This window comes from Eptatretus burgeri, chromosome 14 (assembly GCF_056783735.1).
Source record: "Eptatretus burgeri isolate ZD-2024b chromosome 14, Ebu_testis_v1, whole genome shotgun sequence".
In the NCBI taxonomy this organism is placed as follows: Eukaryota; Metazoa; Chordata; class Myxini; order Myxiniformes; family Myxinidae; genus Eptatretus; species Eptatretus burgeri.
The window spans coordinates 41,617,164-41,643,643 of NC_140974.1; the positions used below are offsets into that span (position 1 = coordinate 41,617,164).

At 42.9% G+C, this 26,480-nt stretch overlaps 1 protein-coding gene and 1 pseudogene across 3 annotated transcripts; one reads left to right on the forward strand and one right to left on the reverse strand.

The window, feature by feature from the left end:
- Positions 1-2,916: 2,916 nt before the first annotated feature.
- Positions 2,917-22,131, reverse strand: LOC147013033 (uncharacterized). Of its 3 annotated transcripts, XM_085854489.1 has the most exons (6): positions 15,646-15,664; positions 13,303-13,363; positions 12,193-12,317; positions 5,249-5,311; positions 4,966-5,097; positions 2,917-3,274 (listed from the first exon to the last, which is right to left on the reverse strand). In XM_085854489.1, the coding sequence occupies exons 1-6, from the start codon at positions 15,658-15,660 to the stop codon at positions 3,128-3,130; spliced, it is 543 nt and encodes a 180-aa protein (XP_085710615.1). In that variant the 5' UTR covers positions 15,661-15,664; the 3' UTR covers positions 2,917-3,127. The 3 variants fall into 3 exon arrangements, with proteins under 3 accessions (XP_085710615.1, XP_085710616.1, XP_085710614.1); XM_085854490.1 differs by lacking the exons at positions 13,303-13,363; positions 15,646-15,664 and adding an exon at positions 22,089-22,131; XM_085854488.1 differs by lacking the exon at positions 15,646-15,664 and having other exon boundaries at positions 13,303-13,455.
- Positions 17,090-18,685, forward strand: LOC147013034 (uncharacterized; annotated as a pseudogene).
- Positions 22,132-26,480: the final 4,349 nt, after the last annotated feature.

Sequence of the window (26,480 nt, forward strand, 5' to 3'; positions counted from 1 at the left end):
TGTTCGCATTGGACATGGTCACCACATCAACTCGAGGAATGTTGAACAAGGCTTCCCGAAATCATGATTGTAGTCAGGAAATTGCTTTTTCCAGTCACGACAGATACTTATGTCCTTGTAGAAACTTTTGTTTTCCTTCAGCCAGATAAAGGCAGACATCACATTTTGAGGTCAAATACAGTCATATTGATAATGCTCCTTGAACACTAATTTTCTCTTCAATTTCATGGGCAATATCTGTGCATCGTTCATCAGGTGTGGTGATAGAGAACAGACATTGTCCAGGTTTGTAAGAATGTTGATAGCTGGATCATGAATTGCTTTTTGCTGCCCTTTGGGTAAGCCAATCATCTTCCATAAATGGAATTCGTTGACTTATATGTCAGAGTTCTAGAGTTCAAAAGTTTGTCAGTTGTTCAGGTTTTTATTTTTATTTTTCTACATGCAGTCCATTAGCCACAGCTTGAACAGGCAATTTACCTTTCTTCATGGTGGTGTGACATGTCTGACGCACTCAAAATCGACCATTATCATGTGTCGTCGGCTCCACGTAAAGCTGAATATGTGTTCCTTTAATTCATCTGACAGATGCAGACATTTATTCCTATTGCAGTTGATGACACGCTGTACAAGCATGGGCTGGTCCATCTTTCACTTTCATTTGAAACTTTCTTGTCATAGCAATAGCTGAAGATTTTTTTTCTTCTTATCTCTCTTTTATCTTCTTTATCTTGCCTTTTTATTTGATGCCTTTCTTGTGGTAATTGTGCAGCATGGACCTCTGCTCTTTGTTGTCTGTCTTTTGATTGTCTTGTTCCCCAGTCAGTAGTGTCTGTGGCACGGACCTCTGCTGTTTGCTGGCTGTTTTTGGATGCTCGTTGTTGTCCTTCAGCGGATGACTCTGCAGCTTGCTTTTGGCATCATTTATTTTTGTTCTCAGCTCTTCTCGTCTCAGCACCTCATGCTCTTTCCACATATCCTCTCCCCCTAACCTGTCCTGGAGGGAGCCGCTGTTTCACAACTCTCTGTACATCTGATCATTAAAGAATCAAAAATGGTTGGGCCAATCTCCGTAATATTTTGCATATGTGCTCAGATTGCCCAGGGTCAGGTTATGCCCCCCTACCTCCTCCTCCCTCCGGCAGTCGGTGAGAATGGGGAGACGATGTGATTTTCACCTGTACACAGAGAATGGTGCAAGTTGTTTAACCACTAACCCATGCCTGTGGGAGGGGGGCATTGATACATATTTCGCAACCACAGGGAGAGGGTTTTACTTGTACCTTTAAATACCAGTTCGCTGTTTTCCACTGAATACCTGGATTATGGCTTCAACACCATCTCCCAAAAAATTGCCAGATGCAAGCAAGAAGACATTCAGTAAATTATTTGCCACAAGTCCGATTGAGTTTGGCTGTCGGATGAATAAACTAAGGTTTGGATGAAATATAGAAAAATATTGCTGCAACAATTGATTTGAGACTATGGGAAGACATGATGAAACCACCTTTGACTTATCCTAGTGCCTTATCAGAGTGGGTGAGATTTATTAATTCCTATCTGGCCTAAGTGATGTAAAATAACCTTTTAGTTTACCAGCACAATGAAAAACAAGAAGCAGAAAAATCAGATTTACACTTATCAGTTTGAATCCCAACCCAGCTATAAACTGTCATCCCGGTGTTTCACAGGCAGGCAGGGTGATTCATCAATGTGTGTACCATTAAACTGGATGTTACATCTGCCGAAATCCCCCCTCTCCTCCTCGTTCGTACCCTCTCTCCCTTCCCATCTCCCCCCCCCGACCCCTCTCCCCCCCCCTTCTCTCTGTCTCCGAACATATCTGGACGGTGGTTATCTCCACACGTATCCGAACGGTTATCTCCACATGTGTCCAGGCAGTGGTTATCTCCATACGTGTCTGGATGGTAGTTATTTCCGGATGGACCCTCCCCTCACCCTGCCTTACCTTTCCCTCTCCTCATGCTGCTTTCCCTTGCCCTCCTCTGCCATCTTCTCATGCTGCCTTCCCTTGCTCTCTCGTCATGCTGCCTTCCCTCTCCCTCCCCTCACATTGCCTTCCCTTGCCCTTCCCTCTGGTTGCCTTCCCTTGTCCTCCCCTCATGCTGCCTTCCCTTCCTCCACCCTTCCATCCATTCCATCCATTGGGACCATACTCTGTGCAGAGCGTTGGTGTTGCTTAAGCAGTCTCTTGGGCTGTTGGGCACAATCCTGGACGGGTCGCCACTCCGACACAAGATACCAACAAGCTGGCACTCATTTTGCCGACCTCAGAAGGATGATAGGCAGAGTCAACCCCACCTGGTATTAATTCAACAGCTAAGTGGGATTTGAACTCAGGATCCTAGGATCCCAAACCCACCACCCTAAATATTAAGCCAACACCAGACATATCTGTGCTCTGGTAACATCTAATCCCACCCCCCGCCCCCAACACACACACACACACACACACACACACACACACACACACACACACACACACACACACACACACACACACACACACACACACACGTAATAGTACTTAATGGAGTTCCAATTAGATAGGATAATCAGCTGGCGTTCAAAGTATATAAATTTCAAATAAAGAGTTTGTTTTCCATCACAAACATTGTGGCACGAGTCCTGTTTCACTTGCAGTTGGTTAAAACGTCTAGTTCTTCCAACTGCTCAGAATCCAGGCCACAACGGGATCCCTGAGTCAACAGTGTGGTTGTCACCTTCTTTGGCGTGGTCACCTGATTGTGATCCGTGGGCAGTCACAAGACTCCAGAGCACTCAACACTATTTAACCTCCTGTAGCCATTGTGAATTAAATGTTTATTTCATTTCCACTACAACCTCCCTCGACTTCCCCACACCTTTTTCCAGCACTGTGATGAATAATTAGTCTTTTTGAAGGAAAAATAATTTTAATGTAAATATCAGCATAACAGTAGTTTGCTCGAAACAGAATTCTTTGTAACGATATGATGATTATTATTAGCATCGAGATGGTTCCAACATTACTTTATCAGTTTTATGCAAGTGGATCCAAGCGTTTACACAGTGTAGATGATGTCATTCCGCTTCTTTTTGACATCATCTTGTATTGTAAGTTGCATCAGGTCAGGTCAGGTGTGGGACCGTGCATCGGTTGGATCCGACACCTCGCAATCTTGTGATTGTGTTTCCAGGAATGCAGAAATTCATTCATTTTTATCAGGATCTTCTTTAACCTCCATTGTTCATTCTCAAAGTGTGGCCTGGCCTGTGAACAGAGCATACCACGTGAGAAAATAAAGATGTTTATCAGCTATCATGAGCGATTAAACATTTTTTCGGATCATGTTTCTGGATGGAGGTGGGATCTTATTAACCCACAGATGTATTATTTTTCTTTGATAGTGGTCTGAGGCTCATGGTGGAGCTTGCATGGCAATCATATGCAAGACAGAGAAAGAATCGATTCCACCGTCACAATCGAGTATAAATAACAGGACAAAGACATGAGTAGTGACATCGGTGTTTCTTTGCATGAATTACAAGGACACTTGAACTCTCAGAGAACGAGACAAAGAACAAACATGTATTATATAAGAGATTTGAACCCGGGTTCCCCAAATTGAACCTGTAAAGTTTTTATCTGTAACCCAGAGATTCAGAACGAGACATGACCAAGCCAACTAATATTTTGATTGTGTATCAGAGCAGCCATGAAATACCAATTCGATGTTAGTTGCATCATTGCTTAAGCAAGCCTCAGCTGCTCGTTAATTGGTTCCATCCACCTTTCATGCCATTGCCAAAGCAGCCAAGCCAACTTTGTTAAGGTGACCTGATCATCTGCTCCAACAATGTTGAGTGGCAGAATTATCTGTAAGACTCAGTTCTTTAAGGTTTCAAGCATTGTCCAATTTAAGCCAAATTAAAAGTTACCGTTGTGGTGATGTTCCAGCTACATTACAGACCATTCCAATCGTATTTAAACAAGGATTTTTTTTGGCAGTGGAGATGGTAAACTGTGTATAACGCATGGTCACCTGACAGATGGACTGACTGTCCGTCTGTCTGCCAGATCATAAGGCTCCAGCAGACGGACGGAGTCTGTCCAGAGTATAAGGCTCTGGCAGCACCGAAAATATCAACCTTCGCCAGGCTGACGCCTGTTTGGGGGATAATTGTACATTCTATACCAAGCCAACAATGGAATCCCCTGTCATAGCTTTAACTTGGCATCTTCCATGTGTTGTACTCCACTGAGAAATGAAGCAAGAGATATCTATATTCATTGAATCTTGAAAGAATTCAATGAGTCACCTTCCTGGATATGTTCACCCACAGAGAAACACGATCAACACAGTTACCGCGACAAGCTCATTAAACGGTGAAAGTGGCCCCATTGACTCGTTCACAAAGTGTGATCAAAATATCATTCCTACTGATAGCAAAAATCTTCGTCTGAAGTTTTATTTGTAGCCATAGTGGTACTCTTATACCACGACTACTACTACTACTACTACTACTGTACTTCCTTCACAGCCCCAATTATCCAATCTTCTTGTGGCGTCAGCTGGGGAAAATGTTTCACACAAGTCTTTTTCGAAGTGGCTGCACATGCCTGACGTTGCACTAAAGGTGACTGTGGACAGAAATTTCTAGTTTGTTCAGGGTGTGTTGGCAATAACTTGCCAACTCTATGAAAGACACCGCGGGATCTTCAATGGCCACCAACTAATGCGGGACACCCGGTTGGCCAGCCGAACATTTGAGGAGCGGAGCACATCGCACAAATCTGACTGTTCATAATCACGTTGGAAACCAAAGCCAGATTAGACAGCTCAAAAGTAAGTATGCTACCTCTGCACCACCGAGCGGGCGAAGGAGGTAAAAAATAAGGGGATTCAACTCGCATTTTGGTCGTTTGAGGCAGCTGTGCCCAACTAAAAGCAAGGTACCTACCGGGATCTTGCATGCCCCCAAATAATGAATGATCTTTTCTTTCAGGTGGTCGATTTCTTTAATGTTCACATTGCTTTTTTGAGGTCTGTTGAGTATGTTGATGAACTCCTTCAAACATTCGGTTACACTTCTCTTGGGTGACACATGAAAAGACAGGAACAATGGACGTGACGTCACATTTTCAATAATACAATGCATATTACGTGGTTAGTGATTACGTAATGCCATCCCTTTATGAAAACAATTTAATTTGAATCATTCGTAGATGCAGTATATTTTTTACCTTGCAAGCTGTGATAAGTCTTTTCTTATCAACCCAATACTTTACTGATTCCAGTTGATGGTCCTGAAAAATAAATATTGTTTTAACACTCGTGATACTGTGCATGTCAATATTTTATAAAATGAGATGGAAGGAAAGGATTAACGGGGGTAGTAAGGATCAAGATTTTGGATGGGGAAGATATGAGATGGGAGTGAACAGCTGTTTTGAAGACCTGGAGGGTGGAAGTGGGATTGAAGAGAGTGTGGGAGTTTGTTCCAGAGGTCGGAATAAAAGAGGAAGGAAAGCGTGAAGGTGAGCAGTGGTTCTTGATTTTGGCAGTTTCACCAGAAGGTTTTTTTTGGCATATCTTGAGCATCCTGAGGAAATATAGAGGGGCAGATCACAGATAGAGTGGGGGGAGGGTGGGGGCAAGGCCAGAGAAGAGATGGTAGAAGACAGAAAGACCACCAACCTGCCTCCGGTGAGAGTGTGAGAGACTCAAAGACTCGGCTTAATCGCAGGTGATACCAATGATCCTAAAAGCCTTGGTTTCCACATCATGAGGTTGAGCTAGGTGTGAGGCAGGAGCACTAGCCCAGGAGGGGGGGGGGAGCAGTACTCCATCAGACCTTGATTTTGGTGGTTTCACCAGAAGGGGTTTTTTTGGCATATCTTGAGCACCCTGAGGACATATAGAGGGGACAGATCACAGAAAGAGTTGGGGTGGGGGCAAGGCCAGAGAGGAGATGGCAGAAGACAGAAAGACCACCAACTTGCCTCCAGTGAGAGACCCAAAGACTCAGCTTTATCGCAGGAGACATCAATGATCCTAAAAGCCTTGGTTTCCACATCATGAGGTTGAACTAACTGTGAGGCAGGAGCTCCAGCCCAGAGGGGGGGGGGGAGCAGTACTCCATCATACTGCAGATGAAAGCTTTGTAAATGGTTCAAAGCTCAGGTGTACCAAGGACAGACTTTGCACGACAATGGATGTTCGGTCGGCGACTGGCTTTGAGGCCAACTTGGAGATGTGCCTTTCCCAGGAAAGATCGTGGCAGACAGAGAGGCCCAAACGCTTGAATGAAAGGACTTCTTCAAGGGGGTGGGGGTGGGGTGAGATTTGTCAGCTTTGAAAGACATATTCTAAGTGTTTGACCAGCTTGTGATTTTATCCAGGTCTGCAGAGAGTGAAGAGGCTGCTGCTTGCTGATCAGAGAGATGGTAAGGCAAAGGGTGGAGTCATCAGCAAAGAAATGAGGAGGATTTTGCAGAGAGTCAGAGAGATCATTGATGAAAACCAGAAAAAGCACAGGGCCCAGAACTCTGCTTTCAGGAACTCCAACCTGGATGGGAAGAGGAGATGAGAGAATTCCATTAAGAACCACGCGTTGACTGCGATAGGAGAGGAAGTTCATGAGCCATGAGTGGTGATTGCCTTGGATACCATAGGAAGAATGTTTGGTGAGCAATGCGGGATGCCAGACCATATCGAAAGCTCGCGATATGTCGAGGGAGATTGCTCTGTTCTCATGTTTGGCATTTTGGATCTCCATCCATTTTTGGGAGAGCAGAAAGAAGCAGCATGTCCAGTGTTGAGTGACCTGGTGTAAATCCAAATTTATGGTCGGAAATCAAGCCATTGGAGAAAAGGAAGGAAGCCAACTGACATGATGGCAATTGAAGTCACTGCATATGAGGAAGAGAGAGTTTGGATGAGAGGATAGAAGTTGGTCCATGTTTTCAGCGAGCGAGATGTAAATGGAGTCATCACTGTTTGGTGGACAGTACAGCACACAGATAAACAAGAGGTGGGAGTGGAGGGGAAGCCATAGCCAGAGGTATTCCTGGGGGTGTGTGGAAGAGTGAGGGCAGTGCATGGAGAGTGAGGAATAGAGTTTTTCATGAAGAGAACAACTACACCACCAGGATGAGGCTCAGATCTGTCATACTGGAGGAGGGAGTAACCAGGGAAAGAAACTAAGGAGTCAGAGACATCTTGAAGGAGGAAAGCAGATTAAGCAGATTCTGTTAAGCAGATTATGTTTGGTTTGTCAGTGGCAACCTGTATGGAGAGATCTGTCAGGTTAGATAGAGCAAAGGCCCTGAATGTTTGAGGTCCACACTATTAAAGCCGCTGTCACACCTTGAAGTTTTAGCCAGCTTATGGCAACGTATCAAAATGTATATAAATCGCTGGCGTACGCTGAACTATTGATGTTTTTTTTCCAGTTTTTGGCATATTCATAACGAGTTGGACGTATGCATAACGTATTGGTAACGTACACAGAACGTTTCGATAACATATAGATAACTTCTACCAACGAATGCTTAGCATGTTGGCGTTCACAACCTATGCCCAACGATAGTCTAACGCAGTGTTTCTCAACCGGGGTTCCCCGGAACCCTAGGGTTCCGCAAGAGGTCGCTAGGGGTTCCGCGAGAAACAATAATAAATAGGCTAATGTATTTTTGAGTAGTTTTTGTTTGATTTAATATTCGTAATTTTACTATACACGTACGGCATATTGTTGGAAACTCCTTGCTTATTATAATAGAGGCTTCAACCTCTTATATTATTTACAATTATAACAACCATAGGGAATGTATTTAACGATGTCTATATGGCGCCAGTGTGAAACCGCCCTCACTGGTTAGTGGACGTCCTGTACGCGGCGGATTCGTGTATCATTGAGTGACTGACTCAAGTACGGGACGCATGCACGGTGTCCATCTATCTTCTCTGTGCTTCCTAGCGTGAAGTCTCTGTCTCTGTCTCTGTCTCTGTCTCTGTCTCTGTCTCTGTCTCTGTCTCTGTCTCTGTCTCTGTCTCTGTCTCTGTCTCTGTCTCTGTCTCTGTCTCTGTCTCTGTCTCTGTCTCTGTCTCTGTCTCTGTCTCTGTCTCTGTCTCTGTCTCTGTCTCTGTCTCTGTCTCTGTCTCTGTCTCTGTCTCCGTCTCCGTCTCCGTCTCCGTCTCCGTCTCCGTCTCCGTCTCCGTCTCCGTCTCCGTCTCCGTCTCCGTCTCCGTCTCCGTCTCCGTCTCCGTCTCCGTCTCCGTCTCCGTCTCCGTCTCCGTCTCCGTCTCCGTCTCCGTCTCCGTCTCCGTCTCCGTCTCCGTCTCCGTCTCCGTCTCCGTCTCCGTCTCCCTCTCTCTCTCTCTCTCTGTCTCTGTCTCTGTCTCTGTCTCTGTCTCTGTCTCTGTCTCTGTCTCTGTCTCTGTCTCTGTCTCTGTCTCTGTCTCTGTCTCTGTCTCTGTCTCTGTCTCTGTCTCCGTCTCTCTCTCTCTCGATCTCTGTCTCTCGATCTCTGTCTCTCGATCTCTGTCTCTGTCTCTGTCTCTATCTGTCTCTCTCTCTCTCTCTCTCTCTCTCTCTGTTAGTTCTTCTGTTTACCTTTATTGCTTCAGCTTTATTTGTTTAAGTTTTGTTGATCAAGTTACATGAGGTGTGTTTTTTTTTATTTATTTAAAAAAGATTTTCTTTTTTGTGAATTAAAACCTCGGTGTGAGGTCTCAAACGAGCAGTATTTTTTTTTTTCATTGCCAATACATTTGACAAAAAGGGGTCATATTTTCCTTAAACCAGGTATCTGAAAAAAATATATTATATTTACCACGTGAATTACGATATAAATATAAAAGAGCGAGATATTAATATAGGTATATAATAATTTTATGCAGGGGTTCCCTGAGACATGAAAACTATTTCAAGGGTTCCACAAGGGTAAAAAGGTTGAGAAACGCTGGTCTAACGTATGCATAGCGCGGCAGCGTATCGCCGACGATCACGTGGCATAACCTATTAAAAGGCTGCCGCTCGACGATTCAAATCATAACCGCACGAGACATCGAAGTGTCAAGCCGCTGTCACACCTTGATGTTTTAGCCAGTGTCTGCCGACGTATGAAAAATTTGCCGAATACACTGGCACACGTCGAATACGTTATGGGTAAGTTTTGCATACGTTAAGAGCATGCTGGCATACTTCATAGTACGTCGACAAATTTTAAGCATGCTGAAAATTTTTCGACGTATGCCAGCGTATGACGCACACGTTCCGCATACGCTGGCCATAAGTTGTAGGCACGTTATGCGATCGTTGACACACGTCGACACTTGTTACTTGTAAGTTACTCATTCATCAAAACACATCGAGGTAATGTTTAGCGTACCCAAAACTTATTTATAACCTATGAGTAACGTGCTTTGAACCTATGTGTAACGTATCTCCAACGCATATTGACGTATGTAGACGTATTTGACGTCGTCCAGACGACCACAGAACTTACTGAACGTGTTCCCAACTTACAGCTACCGTATAATGGCGTATTGGCGGCATTTAGGGAATTGGTTTATAAAAATGGGGTTCACGCAGGAGGAACCCGTCAGTGTTCCAGACTCCATGGTTTTTTTTCTCTTCTTCTTCGGCATGACGGTGATGTTGACACTTCGATTTCTAGTGCGGTTATGATTTAAATTGTTGAGTGGCAGCCGATTAATTATACTAGTACGTGTTAGTAATTATACTAACAAATTTTTTTTTTAAATAATAAATAAATTAATATTCAAACCGCGAGCAACAAACAACCACACAGGCCGTTTCTTCGCTCTCACGTGCCCGTACGTGCGTGGCCCGGAGGTTCGCATATTATTTGCAGTTACGATTATTCGCAATTTAGTTTTAATACCCAAATATTCAATTAGCGCCAACGTATTTTACCTTTTCACAATGTTGTGGCAAGGAAAAACAAAAAGAAAAGAGAAGAGAGAAAAAATTACTTCCTGGTTCGGAGCATACCAGCACTCTGATGTTACCGAAATGTATGCACCGTCTAATATGAAAACGATCATAACTTGGGGCATTGTGTTTATCTATAAATGCGCATGAGAAATCGAGGAATTATTATAATACACGAAGTCATCATTATCCGGAAGCCCGTACGTTGTAACCCGTAATGGCGAATGTGGCTGAGCTTCCCTTCCCCATCGGCCACGCCTACGCAACAACGTGTCTTGTCATCGGTTTGATAAATGGCCATAACTTGGGAAGCACTTGTCCGATTAATATCAAACCTTGAAAAGGCACATCCTCAGGTCCCCAGCAATATATCTGGCAAGTTTCAATTAGATCGGACCAGCGGTTGTCGAGAAACAGCGGTCACACACACAGACACACACACACACACACACACACACATTGCTGGAATTATAGATAGATTATATTATAACCGCACTAGAAATCGAAGTGTCAACATCACCGTCATGCCGAAGAAGAAGAAAAAAAAACCATGGAGTCTGGAACACTGACGCTAAACATTACCTCGACGCATTTCGACTCATGAGTAACTTACAAGTAACGTGTGTCGACGTGTGTCAACGATCACGTAACGTGCCTACAACTTATGGCCAGTGTATGCGGAACGTGTGAGTCATACGCTGGCATACATCGAAAAATTTTGAGCATGTTAAAATTTGTCGACGAGCTCGGCGTACTACGACGTATGCCAGCGTGCTTCAGCGTGCTCTTAACGTATACAAAACTTAACCATAACGTATTCGACGTGTGCCAGCGTTTCAAACAAATTTTTCATACGTCGGCATACGCTGGCTAAATCGTCAAGGTGTGACAGCGGCTTAAGGAAGAGGGAGGGGAGGTGAGTGGGAAGTAAGGGATGGGAAGGGGATGGAGGAGAGGTGGAGGTAGTGAGAGTTGTTGACAGTTGATGACAGATTGTAGAAGAGCTAGGGTAGAGGGTCAGACATGGAGGAGGACAAATGGCTTCGTGGTGAAGTGATGAGTAGCAGTGGGGAGTAATAAGAGAAGGGGAAAAGGGAAATTGGAGATTGGAGGAGGTGGAGGAATAAGCTGGATAAGAGAGGTTGTGGGAAGGAGGCAGCTTTGAGAAGGGGGATTTGAGAGATTTGAGAGTGAGGAGTGAGATTTGAAAGGGAGGGTTTAGGTGGGGGATTGAGAGGAAACGATAAGGGGGAAGAATTGAGGGAGAAAGGTGTGGGGGAGCTTTTGAGAAATGTGAGGGGAAGTTTTGAGTGGGAAGAGAGAGAAGTTTGCTATGAAGAGGGAGGAGGCAGTTGATTTGTGAGGGAGGGGTGAGAGGATAGCTTTGAGGGAGACGGGAGACGAAGAGAGCAGGCACGGCCATGGGGGAGGCGGGAGAAGATAGGGGCGAGGAGAGGAATAAAAACTTCGGGGGTGGAAAGAGGGGAGGTGTGATGAGAATTGAGGGGTGGGAAGAAGGGGTGCAGCTTTGGGGAGGAAGATTTGAAGAGGAGGAGCAAGGGAGAGATTTGAAGGGGGGTGAGGGGGACATTTGGGGGAGAAGGGTGAGGAGGGAGAAATGAGGGAAAAAAGTATGGGAGGAGCTTTTGAGAAGGGTAAGGGGAAGCTTGAGGGGGGGGTGGGAGGAGGGGAAGAGAGTGAAGCTTGCTTTGAAGAGGGAGGAGGTGGCTGTATTGAGAGGGAGGAGTGAGAGGGAAGCTTTAAGGAGGGGAGACGATGAGAGCAGGCATGGCCATGGAGGAGGAGGGAGAAGGGAGGGGTGGGGAGAGGAGGCGGATGAGACTGGGTGGTAGGGGTATGTATTAAGATTTTATCTGCAAATTCTCCACAACTTCTATTTTTTGAATGTTCACTTTTAATAATCTCCAATTTATTGAATTGTGCAAGCTAAATAACAAGTTTGAAAGTTTCCTGTACATAATTGACAGGGAAATAAACAATGGATGTATTCTAAAGGTGAGCAGGTGTGGTTAGTTTTGAGGGTTAAACATCTATTATCATTGTGAAATTATTGTACCCATGAGCCTTGGCCATGTTTGGAATACTTTATGATTTAAATGAAAATTATTTTATTTGAGAGATTTGAATGAAAATTTTTTTATTATCATAACATTCGGAGTGCTTTCCAGGTATGACTTAACGCTGCCAAATAAACAGTGACTACTTTACCTTCAATGTGGTTTTAATATCATCAGTGATCTCGTGTAGGATTGAATATTCTATTTTCTTTCCTTTTTCTGCTTTTACGACGTTAAGTGCCAGAGCAAGGAGGACGGGCAGGAGAGTCCAGGAACCTGTTGGGAAAGACGGGACAGGTAGAGGGTGAGAAAAGGGAACGAGGCAGGAGGTCATCGTGAATTACATACATGAATACATTCATAGTTAGACATGATTAAAGCGACTTTATAAATATTATAACTTCTGCTTTGTAATCTCTTCCCACAGTCGTGCTATTCCTCAAACTGACACTACAACAACCCAGTTTCAGTCCAGGTGTGTAAACTGAGTGTTCCGCAATCATAACCTCACACCGAACCCTTCCACACGATTTCTCACCTGTGTTCTTACACTCCTACATTCAACCCAACTTTCTCACCTATTTGTTCCCACAATCATAACCCTCTCCAACCATCTCTCTCACCTGAGTCTTCTCTCACTCTCATCCTTCCCCGAGTTCTCCCACCTTTCACCCTCCCCCTACCTACTGCAAGTACAAATGACCGACGATTCCTAAAGCCATGCTGCATGACTGTTTCCTCTCCAGGAATCCTTGAATTCCAAATGTTCTGCCACTCAAATCAATGTCAAACTAAACTTGTCGATTACATCGTATAGCTTTCACCAAAAATAGCTTGGGAAATTTTATATCGATCGTTTTTACATTTTTCCTTTTAATATAGGTCGCAAAGATGAAAGAATCACCGTTGTTGCATTCTCTCTCTCTCTCTCTCTCTCTCTCTCTCTCTCTCTCTCTCTCTCTCTCTCTCTCTCTCTCTCTCTCTCTCTCTCTCTCTCTCTCTCTCTCTCTCTCTCTCTCTCTCTCTGTCTCTCTCTCTGTCTCTGTCTCTGTCTCTGTCTCTGTCTCTGTCTCTGTCTCTGTCTCTCTCCCTCCGACCTTGGATCTGCGTTAGTTATTTGTTCAAACTTACCATGAGGCAAAAGTGAGTGAAAAGCAGGAGTAACAAAATGGTACACTGTGTTCAAACAAGTTATTAAATTTAAATAACGTTCTATTAAACTACTAACTGCAACAAAACACCTCCGCATTCATCGACTCACGCATTCTTATCGAACTCTGTTGTCTCTGCAGAAAAGTGTCGCTTGAACTCGGACCTTCACACTGTGCACAGCGAGTACAAGTGAATGATGCTTCTAAGACTGAGTGTTGCCTTTTATACATTCCCTTTCACATAGCCAGGCAGTTTTTGATAAAGGGGGGGAAATCTTCTTTATTGTACAATCACATCTTCCCTTGAAAAAGTTGATTAGAAACATTTCTTTTGAAAATGTGATGTTGCATTTCATATCAGGACCAGTAGGAAAGATTATTTCCTTGGGCTGGATTTATGTATGAGTGAGGATAAATGTTGTGGTTTTGCCAGACTTGAGAGCAGTGTGACCACTCCTTGGCTTTTTTCACAAGATCTTGGCTATTTGTTGTTCACCTTGGCATCTTGGTTTTCTATTATCATTGCTTTTCCGAAACCTTGTGAATACTTGGCTTTTTTCATTGGCTCACCTTGGCATTTATGAAAATGAGGAGTGGTCACACTGGTTGAGAGCGTAAAGGTTAGAGTGTCTGCTTTTAGTTTCGGACGTCGGTGGTTCAAACCTACCCCTGGCTAAGTTGTACCAAAGACTTTTAAAATGGTATGTGCTGCTTCCTCGCTTGATGCCCAGCATTTTGAAATGATAGAGCATGGACCAGCAATTAAAGTTTGCCACCCATTGCACAAGTTTGATGGGCCTTATGACATCCTCCTGAGTTAAAGTTAACGTAAGGGAACTATTTTATTTGAATGCAGTATGGGCTTTCATTCCAAGTGGAATTGACTCGACAAAAACTATGGCCTCGTCCATGTGCCTGCAACGATGTTGATCCTCAAACGTGATGTCACATCAAACAATTTCATTGAGATCTAATGAAACTCCATGAGCGAGACAGAATGATAACGAAATGTTCTTCTTTTGTAATCAATTGCATCGATGATGTGACGGATTAAAAAGTTATCAGGAAAAGTGTGGCAGTCATCGGTATCTTCAATTACAACTGATTTTTTTTTTTTAAAGAATAACTCACCTGCTCTGGATAACTCAGAGGGAAAATGTTACCTTTGAGCTGTCTACTAAGATTCGATTCTCACAAACATGAGAGGTGACTACAAACAATCGGGTTGTGACTCCAGAGACAGTGTGAAAACGTACCCGTGATTCTAATTAAAGTACACTTCATATCCACTGATGTCTTTGATCTTCATATGTTTTATGTACAAGCTCTTCCAAGTGCAGAGTCCTCAATCTTTGAAAGAAATTAAGAAACAATATTTTGGCAATTCTTCCATTGGACAACGAATCGTGATGATACTGTATTGCATTGTCAGTGAGGAAAATCGCAATTTTTCATTCTAATCAGAATGTTTCCTTATGGGCCCGTTTATAACCGTATAATATAAGAAGTTGTGATCTCTCCAACCTGTACACCCCATGTAATTATGGGTCCAATGCCACCTACCACCATTGAAGGGAGTCAAAGTGAGTTCTCGTGCAAAATAAGGGTTGGAGGTGGCGATGGTTGTTATACTTTGTTTGAATGTACGTTTTGGTAGATGTATACATTCCTCATAGATTCGATGTTGTGTGCTCGGCAAAAGATCTTGCGAACTCAAATTATGGCCCAAACTTTGAACTTTTACATGCAACAATTTTGGCCAAAAAATTAGAGGTAGGGGAAATACATTTTGCATTTACATCGGGTCAGCTTTTGAGAAAACATACATGTTCAACAAGAATAGAAAGGTGTTGGCCCAACCTACAATTTGGTATTAAAATTAGTTAGATTACATTATTGATGATGTTACTAGATGTCAAAAGGTCACCGATTTTGAGGGGAAGTTAAAATCAATGTATCTCGTCAATAGATTGCCCAATTTCAAACATACCAATAAAGTTAGAGTATCAAAAACATTATTTAGATAAGAAGACATAGAGGCAAAGTTTTCAATATCAAGAAAGTTCACAAAAAGTACACAGTTGTTATGTAAACCCCTTTCAACCGAAAGGGAAAATTTGGAAAAATGAACAAGAAATTCCAAGAAACACAGATCGTTTTCATTTCTTCTCATTTTATGGTTTACCAGCATAGATTCTAACTTTATCCAGCATCATAATGTATTCAATAACAATTTCAAATCAGATACTAACACTGAGCTATAATTTGGTAATGCAATTATTTTGATGATGTCATTGATGTTGTCACCAGAAAGGGCTAAAAAGGTCATCAATCAAAAAGGGAAGTGAATATCCAGATACCTCTTCAATGCGATACCTGAAATATTACTAAACAAATTAAACTCATGAACAAAGTTTTTAGATCCTCGTGGAGGATCTCTAAGTCTTACTCACATTGTTGTTCTTCATCTTCTTCTTGTGGACTTTTTTGTTTCACAGCCTTCAGTTTTCATCGAAACTTCCTGAAACTTGGCATATATATGTAAAAATACCCTGCACAGACAGTAACGATCTCCGATTTTGAAAATTCCTCCTAGAAAAAAAGTTATGACGTCAAAATATCTCCACTAATGGAAATCCCCTAAAAAAAAATCTCTGAAACGAGGCAAGCTTTTTGAATTCTGTTTGTGGGAATCGAACAGAGCATCAGCAGAGATGAATTACCACACATATGATACATCACGATGACATCATATCAATTTTTATGACGTCATTCCTAGTTTTTGGCATTTTTTGTTTCACAACTCAGAGTTTTCATTGGATCTTCGTGAAACTTGCCATGTATATGCAGAAAGCCCACACGCAGGCAGTAACCATCTCCGATTTTGAAAATTATTCCTAGAAATAAAGTTGACGTCATAATATCGCCGCTAATGGAAATCCCCCATACCATTATCTCCGAAACTAGGCAAGCTGTTTGAATTTTGTTTGTGGGAATCAAGCCGGGCATTAGCACAGATAATTTATCGCAAACCTGATGCATCACAATGACGTCATATTCGTTTTTATGACGTCATCATTAAGAGGACGAGGATCTTAGCTCATTTGAGCTTGTTTTGATAGCAAGAAGTAATTATAGTGGTTATGTTCACCCCAAAGAGGCATTTTTACACGGTCTTCAGAAGGTGGCAAGTCACGCATGCACGGCCTGGATTTGTAGTTCAAGGCACTGGATAGCAAGGAAGTCAAGACGATCCCACATCTCTTTTTAATCATAACAAAAGGCATTTCTAGTTTCATGGAATTCAGTATTCGACATCTGATGATAGATCGCACTTTTGTGGATCACAACAACACAAGCAGGCAATGGTATACTTAACCGTTGCCACTCCACAAGGGCAACGCCTTTTGCATCTACCTTTTTTGGCATTTGCAGGAAGTGTTGACGAATTTGGATTTATGTGGCTTTGTGGTTCTGTTTGCTTCCAAATTTGATTACATCTGGTAGGGCTGGTTGAGACTGGGATGCTCGTTTGCAAATGGATAGCTGGTGTACGGATCACAGTAGGAAATGAAACCAAAATGAAATATCTAGTCACAGAAAAGATGATCAACCCCTTCAGATATAATTGCACAGACCTCACAAACATTTGAACAGGCCAATTGGCTTCATCCAACGAGTGAGTGGAATCAAAAGAGAGGGGACTGAAAGCTCATACGATTGCACAAGATGAAAACAGGCACAAAGTAAAACTGACATATATGCCTGAAAACATTCATTGAAAAGGGGGAAAAAAAACAAACAACTCCTGCACAGAAAACGAAACAACTACAAATACAAGTAAGTGCTGTGATAAGAAGCCTATGCTTTGCACAAAACCTAAATGTGTTGGGGATAATGGAAGTTTTTTTTTCACATGAATGGGAAAACTACCTGAGCTCACTGTTTCAACCAGATAAGGGACACCCATCTGGATACGGGTTGAGAAAAGGCAGCAAGGTAGATTATGTTATGGCTTTGGAGAGTATGATCCCTGCTGTTGGCTTAGTGGAAAGGGTGGTGGCTTGATATCCTAGTTCAAACCCCGTTGGCCGCTGAATTGACACCGGGGGGTTGACTCAGCCTGTCATCCTTCTGAGGTCGACAAAATGAGTACCAGTGTAGCAACCAAAAGGCTGCACACGACGGATTTATTAGATCTTGTATTGGTGTGGTGCAGGCATGATGGACCAAATGGCCTCCTCCAGTGCGTATAGTCCTTGTAACCCTTGTATGATGGGTTCTTACTGGGAGGAGCTGGATCAATTTCCTCGTTCCAAAGAAAATACAGCCATGGGAGTTGATATGATGGTATTTATTCAACATTTGCAAGGTATGGGATGCACAAATTTTGATCAACTGCAGCAAAAGTACCTTCACAACATTCTGAGTATGAAACCAGCTGGTTGTGATGTAATTCACATCATTGGTGACAGATATGACATCAATCCATGAAGTAGTCTGAAATATGAGGAAAGATACCACAGACGAAAAGATACACAGAATCTCAAGACCTTTAGTCCCCACTCTGCTCTATCTGTGTTCTAGTGGAGAAACTTCATTTGTAAAATGGAGAACAAGGAGAGGCTACTGAACTTCTTTCAAGAGTCTTGGTCAAAGGATACCAAAAATATCCTAGATCAGTGTCAAGTCATCATTGGAGGATTTTAACCTGGACCAGCCATCAGGTTAACAACAAATACAGCCTCTGGATTGTCTGATTTAAATTGTCTACTCCATGAGGAGGCCGACACTAGGCTATTTGCCAATATTCCCTTCTGCATTAAAGCAGATAAATGCAACAGCGTGGTTATTGTAGCCAATATCGTAATATCATAGATATCGTAATCATGGCAACTCCCATATATCCCACACGCCTGAATTAAATGAACTTTGGATCTGTAAAATTACCTTGTCATGCTCCATTCCAAACCAGAGAACCAAAGTAATCCTGCCTTGCTACAGAATAGCTGATTATCTTTCCTCTACTTATCCAACAGTAGACATAACAGCAATACTCTTATCTTGGCTGCATACATAATAACAGGATGTGACACTGTCAGCGACCCTTATTTCGTTGGAAAACCACACTCACTCAAAACTCCTTTGGACTGTGTGCACGTTCTTGGGCCCCCAGCAGAATATGCCACCATTGAGGAAACCTGAGATGTCATAACAGGTGTCATTTCAGCCAAGAAATGAATTTTTGCACTGTATGGCAAAAATAAATGCACTCTGTTGCCATCTCTTCATGACAAGGAAACAGATATTCGTTCTCTGCCAGCAACAAAGGATGCATTCCATCTTCACCAACTGCGATCCGTACACCAGCTAGCCATTTGCAAACGAGCATCCCAGTCTCAACCAGCTCTTCCAGATCCAATCAAATTTTGGATCTTTTTGTTCACTCATTGGACAAATGAACACATTTCTCAGAGTCAGAACTGCTTGTAAGTTCTATTCTGGGGCTTAAATATTTTTAATTCTACTAAATTTAAGATTCTCACAGTGATCGCATGTGCGGAACTGAAATAAAGCAAAGGACGCTGATGTCCCTGGGCGTTTATAAGCATTGCAATGTACCCAGCGATTCACAGCTATGATGAACAGGCATTCGATAATACGAGTGAGGAAAGTGTGAAAAAAAACAATTATTGTAAAGAAATCGTTGCGGCCTGTTCCAAGTCAAGGCATGGTAGAGCAGGCCAAAAAACTTGGCGGCTTCAGACCCCAGTGAGGTTACTTAAGATACTCCTTAAGATCCCATGTAGGGCGGTGACCGAGGAAGTGCCTGATGAAGGATATAATTAAATAAGGCTGTTAATTATCATTAAAAGGGGTGTTTTAATTAACCCAAACACCCAATTTTCACTCTTGCACTTCCTTGGAGTTTTCTTAGTATGCATGCAAAGTTTTAGGCTGCGAGGTTTCATGGTTTGGCAGTTATGGAGGAGACATCCTGACACACACACACACACACACACACACACACACACACACACACACACACACACACACACACACACACACACACACACACTTATTAGTATGGATGAATTATAGACTTAAACACTGTAGTACACAAGTCGCCTTCTTACCACTTCTAAAAACCTCCAGTTTTGCAGTATTTGCACAAAATATTATGCCATTTTTTTACACCATCTTGACAAATCAAATGTGCAGCTTGTGCTCTCAGCATTAAGGAATATCAAAATTCGGACAAAATGGCGGCTCGTAGGAAATGTAAAGATTGTGCTCGGAAACGCAAAGCAAGAGTTTAAATGACCCTTCCAATGTCCAAGTTTCTCACGACTGTGTGGGCAGTTCCATGAAGTCTCCAGTATCTCTAGTATCTATGAAGTATCGCCACCACCGAAGGTGGGCGGAAGTTATTTTTTTCATCCCTGTCTGTTTTGTTTGTCTGTCTGTGAACAGGCTATTTCAAAAAAATCATACAGATTCGGATGAAACTTGGTGGACATGTCAGGTGTGTGACAAGGACAAATTGATTACAATTTGGTGAAGATCTGGATCTGGATTCGGATACTCCAATCTTCACCATTGAGATATAGGGCCAAAAATGATACATCGCACGATATCCCAAAAAGATGCGGAGAGATTCGGACAAAACTTGGTGGACATTTTGGGTGTGTGACAAGGAAGAGTTGAATAAATTTTGGTGAGGATCTGAATCCGGATTCGATAAACTTTTTAAAGCGATTCTTCACCATTGAGAGATAGGTCTAAACTAATATATAGCATGATATCTCAAAAGGTTGTGGTCGGATTTGGATGAAACTTAGTGGACAGGTTGGGTGTTTGACCACGACGAATTGATTCGATTTTGGTGAAGATGATACAATAATTATTTAATTTTTAAAGTGATTCTTCACCATTGAAAGATAAGGCCAAAAACGATATAGTACTGTAGAGCATGATATTTCAAAAATGTATTGGGCCCGATATGTTCTCGTGGATCAGGCATTACACGTCGAGGTATGCACTCCACTGAGTGCCCTTCTAGTTTATGTAATGCAGTGATGTTGGCTGACGTCCAAGCAAATGGAAGATGACCCAGGGCAAACGACATCGTCGGCCAAGGCCGTAAAATTCTGATGGAAGTTGGGATGGTTGTAATACTTTGTTTGAATGTACGTTTTGGTAGATGTATCCATTCCTCATAGATTCGATGTTGTGTGCTCGGCAAAAGCTCTTGCGAACTCAAATTATGGCCCAAACTTTGAACTTTTACATGCAACAATTTTAGCTAAAAATTCTGGGAAGCGAGACACTTTTGGGATTTACAGAGGATCAGCTTTCGACAAAACATACATGTTTGGCAATAATTGAAAGGTGTTGGCCCAAACTACAATTTGGTATTAAAATTAGTTTGATTACATTATTGATGACGTCACCAGAGTTCAATAGGTCACCGATTTTGAGGGGAAGTTAAAATCAATGTATCTCGTCAATAGATTGCCTAATTTCAGACATACCAATAAAGTTAGAACATCAAAAACACTATTTAAATAGAAGACACATAGACAAGGTTTTTAATGTCAAGAAAGTTGACAAAAGGTACACAGTTGTTATGTAAACCCCTTTCAAACGAAAGGGAAAATTTGGAAAAATGAACAAGAAATTCCTAGAAACAGATAGTTTTCATTTCTTCTCATTTTATGGTTTAACAGCATAGATTCTAACTTTATCCAGCATCATAATGAATTCGATAACAATATCAAATCAGACACTAACACTGAGCTATAATTTGGTAATGCAATTATTTTGATGACGTCATTGATGTCACCAGAAAGGGCTCAAAAGGTCATCAATCTTAAAGGGAAGTTAGTATCCAGATATCTCTTCAATGCGATACCTGAAATATTACTAAATATATTAAACTCATGAACAAAGTTTTTTTTATTTTATTTATTTATTTTTTTTTTGAGAGCAAGAAGTAATTATAGTGGTTATGTTCACTCCAAAGAGGCATTTTTACACGGTCTTCAGAAGGTGACAATTCACGCAAGCACGACCTGGATTTGTAGTTCAAGGCACTGGATAGCAAGGAAGTCGAGACGATCTCACATCTCTTTTTTTAATCATAACAAAAGCCATTTCTGGTTTCATGGAATTCAGTATTCGATCACAACAACACAATCAGGCAATGGTACATTTAACCGTTGCCACTCCACAAGGGCAACGCCTTTTGTATCTACCTTTTTTGGCATTTGCAGGAAGTGTTGACGAATTTGGATTTATGTGGCTTTGTGGTTCTGTTTGCTCTCAGGTGGCCATTATCTGCTTTCCTTCCATATTTGACTTTGCAGGCGTCTCTGCGAGCTGTATGTTTAATACGACAGTCCGGTGATTGCTAATCGCGTGCCAAGCGAGCCGTTTCTTATCAACCGTTTCATTGGAATGCTGAAGCCACTTGGTGAGCACTCTACAATATTCACACTGAATCGATCGACTTGCATACCTTGCCGCATATTGATCGACTTCAACAAAGTTCAGGGGTCACTCACCTGCGGTGGCCACGTTTTGTTCTGTGGTGCAACATGGTGGCTGGTTCACTGAAAAAGTGAAATTTTATTTTCCACAACGTTTTCCCTTTTTGTGCTTCCATTATGCGACCTGTCATCTCGGCATAGATAAATACAAATAAAAATTACACGTTTCGCTTTTAAAAGTTTCTTCAACCGTTTTGTGGAGTGTTCGGTGAAGCCACTTGGTGTGTTCTTCAAGTTACCATGGCGATACCGCGGTTCTATACCGGAGGAAGCAAGGCAAAAGAAATTATATGATTACAATGAGAAAAAAATATTTTCAGTTATGACATAATGAATCGCCTTACCATGGCGAGAAAGCTGAGAGGTACGCATGCTCACTCTGTGGAGCCTGGATTTGAATCATGACCCAGCTATAAACTGTCATCCTTGTGTTTCACGGGCCGGGTGATTCATCAATGTGTGTGTCATCTTTTGGATGTGTTATGTCGCTAAACGGACACTAAACAATGTGATTGATTGCATGGCACAAGTCCATTTATTCCGCAGCATGTAGCGTTCACATATCTCCGACACTGTTGAGATGCCCCCCTCCCCCCCCCCAACCTTGCCTCATCATATTCCTCGCAATCTCTCAACATCCGGCAATTTGACAACAACAACAACAACAACATATTTGGAAGAAAAATATAACACCTAAGAAACAACACAACAGGATGGACGATAAACTGGGCATCACATCTGCCAGAATCGCTCACCCCTGTCCCTCCTAACCCTACTCCCTCTCTCCCTCTTTCCAACACTGATCCACCTCTCTCTCTCTCGCTCTCTCTCTCTCTCTCTCTCTCTCTCTCTCTCTCTCTCTCTCTCTCTCTCTCTCTCTCTCTCACTCTCAACCCCTCCTCACACCTCTTCCTCCCGCAGTGTATAGCAAAGTTTGGTGGGGAGAGCGACGCCTCAACTCTCCCACCCTCCTTCCTTACTCTTCCCCCCTTCCTAGCTCCCCTCCTTCTCTCCTCTCCTCTCCCTCCCCTCCTCTCCTCTTTCTTCTCTCCATTATCTCTCCTCTCCCTGCCTGCTCTCTCTCCCCTCCTTCCCTCCTCTCTTTCCCTCCCCTCCCTACTCTTCCCCCACCTTAATATCCCCGTCAGCACAGCGACAGGTTGTATTTGCTCGAATATAATACATCGTGGTTCAACACCCTAGATCATTGCAATTGCACTGGGCCATCGCTTAACACCCAGGCCGAAGGCCCGACACCTGCCAATCTATGCTGCTTCATAGAATGGCAGCACATGATTTTATTGAGGTGAAGTCAGGCCAGGTGTCCAGCAAATGGGTGTAAAGCAGTGGGGGTGGAGTCAGGGCAGATGAAAACTGACCCATGTCTAATATATCATATTTTTAAGTCCAAAAGGGGCATAACTGTGAAAGATTCATGAAATGCCATGAAACTCAAAGTTTTTCTGTAACAGGTCATAATAAAGTCATGCACCAAGTTCAGTTGAATATGTTAAAGAGTATGGGGGGAAAAATTTGAAAAACCAAAGGTGGATGGCTGAACAGACGGAGAGCAAACGAACAGACTATAGTCCCCTCCAGAGAAACCGGTATGGGACTAATAAAGGATTTAAGGGCTGCAGAAAACAACAACAACAAAAAAAACTTTTTCGGAAGTTCACTGCCGTTAATGCACCGTCTTTTACACCCCCTTATTTAACACATTAAATTACTTATTTGTTACTGTTGTTTGTGTCCTTTATGATGTACTTGAAACAGTAAGGTTCCTGTTTTGAATGATTTTCAATTTTGATTGACTGCCTGATGACCAGACAGACAAAGAAAATTACCTTACTGCTCAAACATTATCTGTGTGTTAGCTCTCATACGAGCCTCGACATGGTGTACAAACAACCCCCCAAAAACAGTGAGCATGCACAATCCCCTCTGTGCATCGGCGATCAGGGCGACATTCCATACAATTTACCATATTCAGATCCAAAGTTCTGTTCAACTGCGAGTTTGTATTCCATCTCATGTTCTACGGTGTTCAAAATTTCACATTCCATTAAAATTAAGTTTTTCCTCGATCATAGACTGACATCTGTAGATAGACAGACAGAGAAAGTGAAGCTTCACCTTGCTTTGCACTTCGCGGTGGGGTAAAAAGGTGTAAAAAAACAATCACCTCACCTCCACACCAATTGGCTTACTTCCAATCACCAACAATGTCATGGAAACCCATCATGACAATTGATATGAAATCCTTCCGTTTCTCCAATGGCCTCATCTCAGACCACCAATTTGGATTCAGACCAGGTCACTCCACCTTGGATATTCTGCTTCAACTCTCCCAACAATGGGTGGAGGCCCTCAATGTCAGACGACAGATCGGGGCTGTCTCTCGAGACATATGTTGAGTTTTCGACACAGCCTGGCACACTGCCTTGCTCTACAAACTCTCGACCAATGGCATCCAAGGCCAACTCCACGCATGACTTTCTGACTTTGCACTCCTCTTGTAGCTAATGTGTGGCTCTCAGTGGAATCCTTTCAACTTCTCTCCCTGTTAAGACTGGAGTCCCGTGAGGCAGCATTCTGGACCCAGTCCCATTCCTAATCTTGAACAATGAACTCTTCGCTTCTGGAAAATCCCCTTTATCTCTTTGTTAATGACTCCACCCTCTGCTGTTGCATCCCTCATACTTCAGATAGGCAGGCAGCAGCCTCTTCCCTCTCTTCAGACATTGACAAAAGTCACAAGCTGGTAAAACTCTTGGAAGATGTCTCTCAATCCTGACAAATATCAAATATCATCTCTATCTATCTCTCTCTCTCTCTCTCTCTCTCTCTCTCTCTCTCTCTCTCTCTCTCTCTCTCTCTCTCTCTCTCTCTCTCTCTCTCTCTCTCTCTCTCTCTCTCTCTCTCTCTCTCTCTCTCTCTCTCTCTCTCTCTCTCTCTCTCTCTCTCTCTCTCTCTCTCTCTCTCTCTCTCTCTCTCTCTCTCTCTCTCTCTCTCTCTCTCTCTCTCTCTCTCTCTCTCTCTCTCTCTCTCTCTCTCTCTCTCTCTCTCTCTCTCTCTCTCTCTCTCTCTCTCTCTCTCTCTCTCTCTCTCTCTCTCTCTCTCTCTCTCTCTCTCTCTCTCTCTCTCTCTCTCTCTCTCTCTCTCTCTCTTCTTTTTTCCTCTCTTCTTTTTTTCCTCTCTTCTTTTTTTCCTCTCTTCTTTTTTTCCTCTCTTCTTTTTTTCCTCTCTCTCTGAAAGGACTGTGCAATACAGCAAACCCTCCCATCCACTTTCACAAAGTCCTGGGTCTCTCTGGCAGACATGAGCTTTCTTGGGCAAACCACATTTCTAAGTTGCCTCCAAATCCAATCATCCTTCATCATACTGACCATCCTTTGGCATACAAAGTCCTTCCTTTACGCACCTGAACTCCTGTCCACCTCAAAGGCATTTCCATCCATCCATCCATTGGGACCATACTCTGTGGAGGGCATTGGTGCTGCCGAAGCAGTCTCCTTGGCTGTTGGGCACAATCCTGGACGGGTCGCCACTCCGACACAGGATGCCAGCATGCTGGCACTCATTTCGCCGACCTCTGAAGGATGACAGGCAGAGTCAGCCCCACCTGGTATTAATTCAACAGCCAAGGGGGATTTGAACTCGGGGTCCTCAGAAAAGTCATTTATCCATTGCTTAATGGAGTACTGCTCTTCCCTCTGGGCTGGCTCCCCTATATTGCTCAGCCTGGCAGCGTGCAAACCAAGGCCTTCAACATTATTGGAATTTCCTGCAAAGAAGCTGAGTCTATAGGCCTTTCACTATGCCATCGCAGACAGGTCAGTGGTCTCTGTCTTCTACTGCGTCCTTTCTGTTCTTGCACCATCTGCTCTTTTCATGCTGTCTCACTCCCCCCCCCCCCTGCACACCACCCCACCCAGGTTTCTGCACACAGTCCATCACCAAACCTCTTCTGGTGAAACTCCCAAAACCCAGAATCACTTATCACTTCCACTCATTTGTTCCTCATTTTTTACCGTTTGTGGAACCAACTACCGCATCCTCTTCAATCTCGTAATAACGTTTGACAGCTGTTAGCTGTTCACCACCATCTCAGACCATGAAATCCATCTCAGACTATCTTAGACAGCAGGGTTAAAAGTCGGCCCCCATCCAAAACCATGATCTTTTCTACCCCCATTACCCCAAGTGCACCTCCTTTGAAATTTCCAGTTTTTCCCTCCATAATGTTTACTGCTTTATTCATCTTGTCCACCCCATCCGTCCTCCCATACCACACATTCCCACCCACATCCCTTATTTGTCCAAGTTTCCCTCTATTTTGTCCTTTAACCCTGCTCTTGGTGTTTCCCCACCCCCTCTCTCTCTATTGTTACCTCTGCCGCGGAAGGTGAAGGAAGTTATGTTTTCACCCCATTCTGTCTGTATGTCTGTCTTTGTGTGCAGGATATCTCAAAAAGTTGTGGACAGATTTGTATGAAATTCGGTGGGCAGGTTGTGTGTATGACAAGGATGAATTGATTAGATTTTTGTGAATATCTGGCTTCAGATCCAGATACTAGAATTTGAAAGTGATTCTTCACCATTGAGAGATAGGGCTAAAAATGATATACAGCGCGATATCTCAAAAGGTGTGGACGGATTTGGATCTAGATCCGGATCCGGATCTGATAATTTTTTGATTCTTCACCATTGAGAGATAGGGCTAAACTAATATA

Excerpts from the sequence above, each read along its gene's own strand:
- LOC147013033 (XM_085854488.1), bottom strand. The coding sequence starts at position 13,423 with ATGTATAAAAGGCAACACTCAGTCTTAGAAGCATCATTCACTTGTACT. Across the intron at positions 12,318-13,302 it reads ACAGAGTTCGATAAGAATGC|GTTCCTGGACTCTCCTGCCC; the intron begins GTGAGTCGATGA and ends CTTTCCCAACAG. Across the intron at positions 3,275-4,965 it reads TGGGGGCATGCAAGATCCCG|GCCAGGCCACACTTTGAGAA; the intron begins GTAGGTACCTTG and ends CTCTGTTCACAG.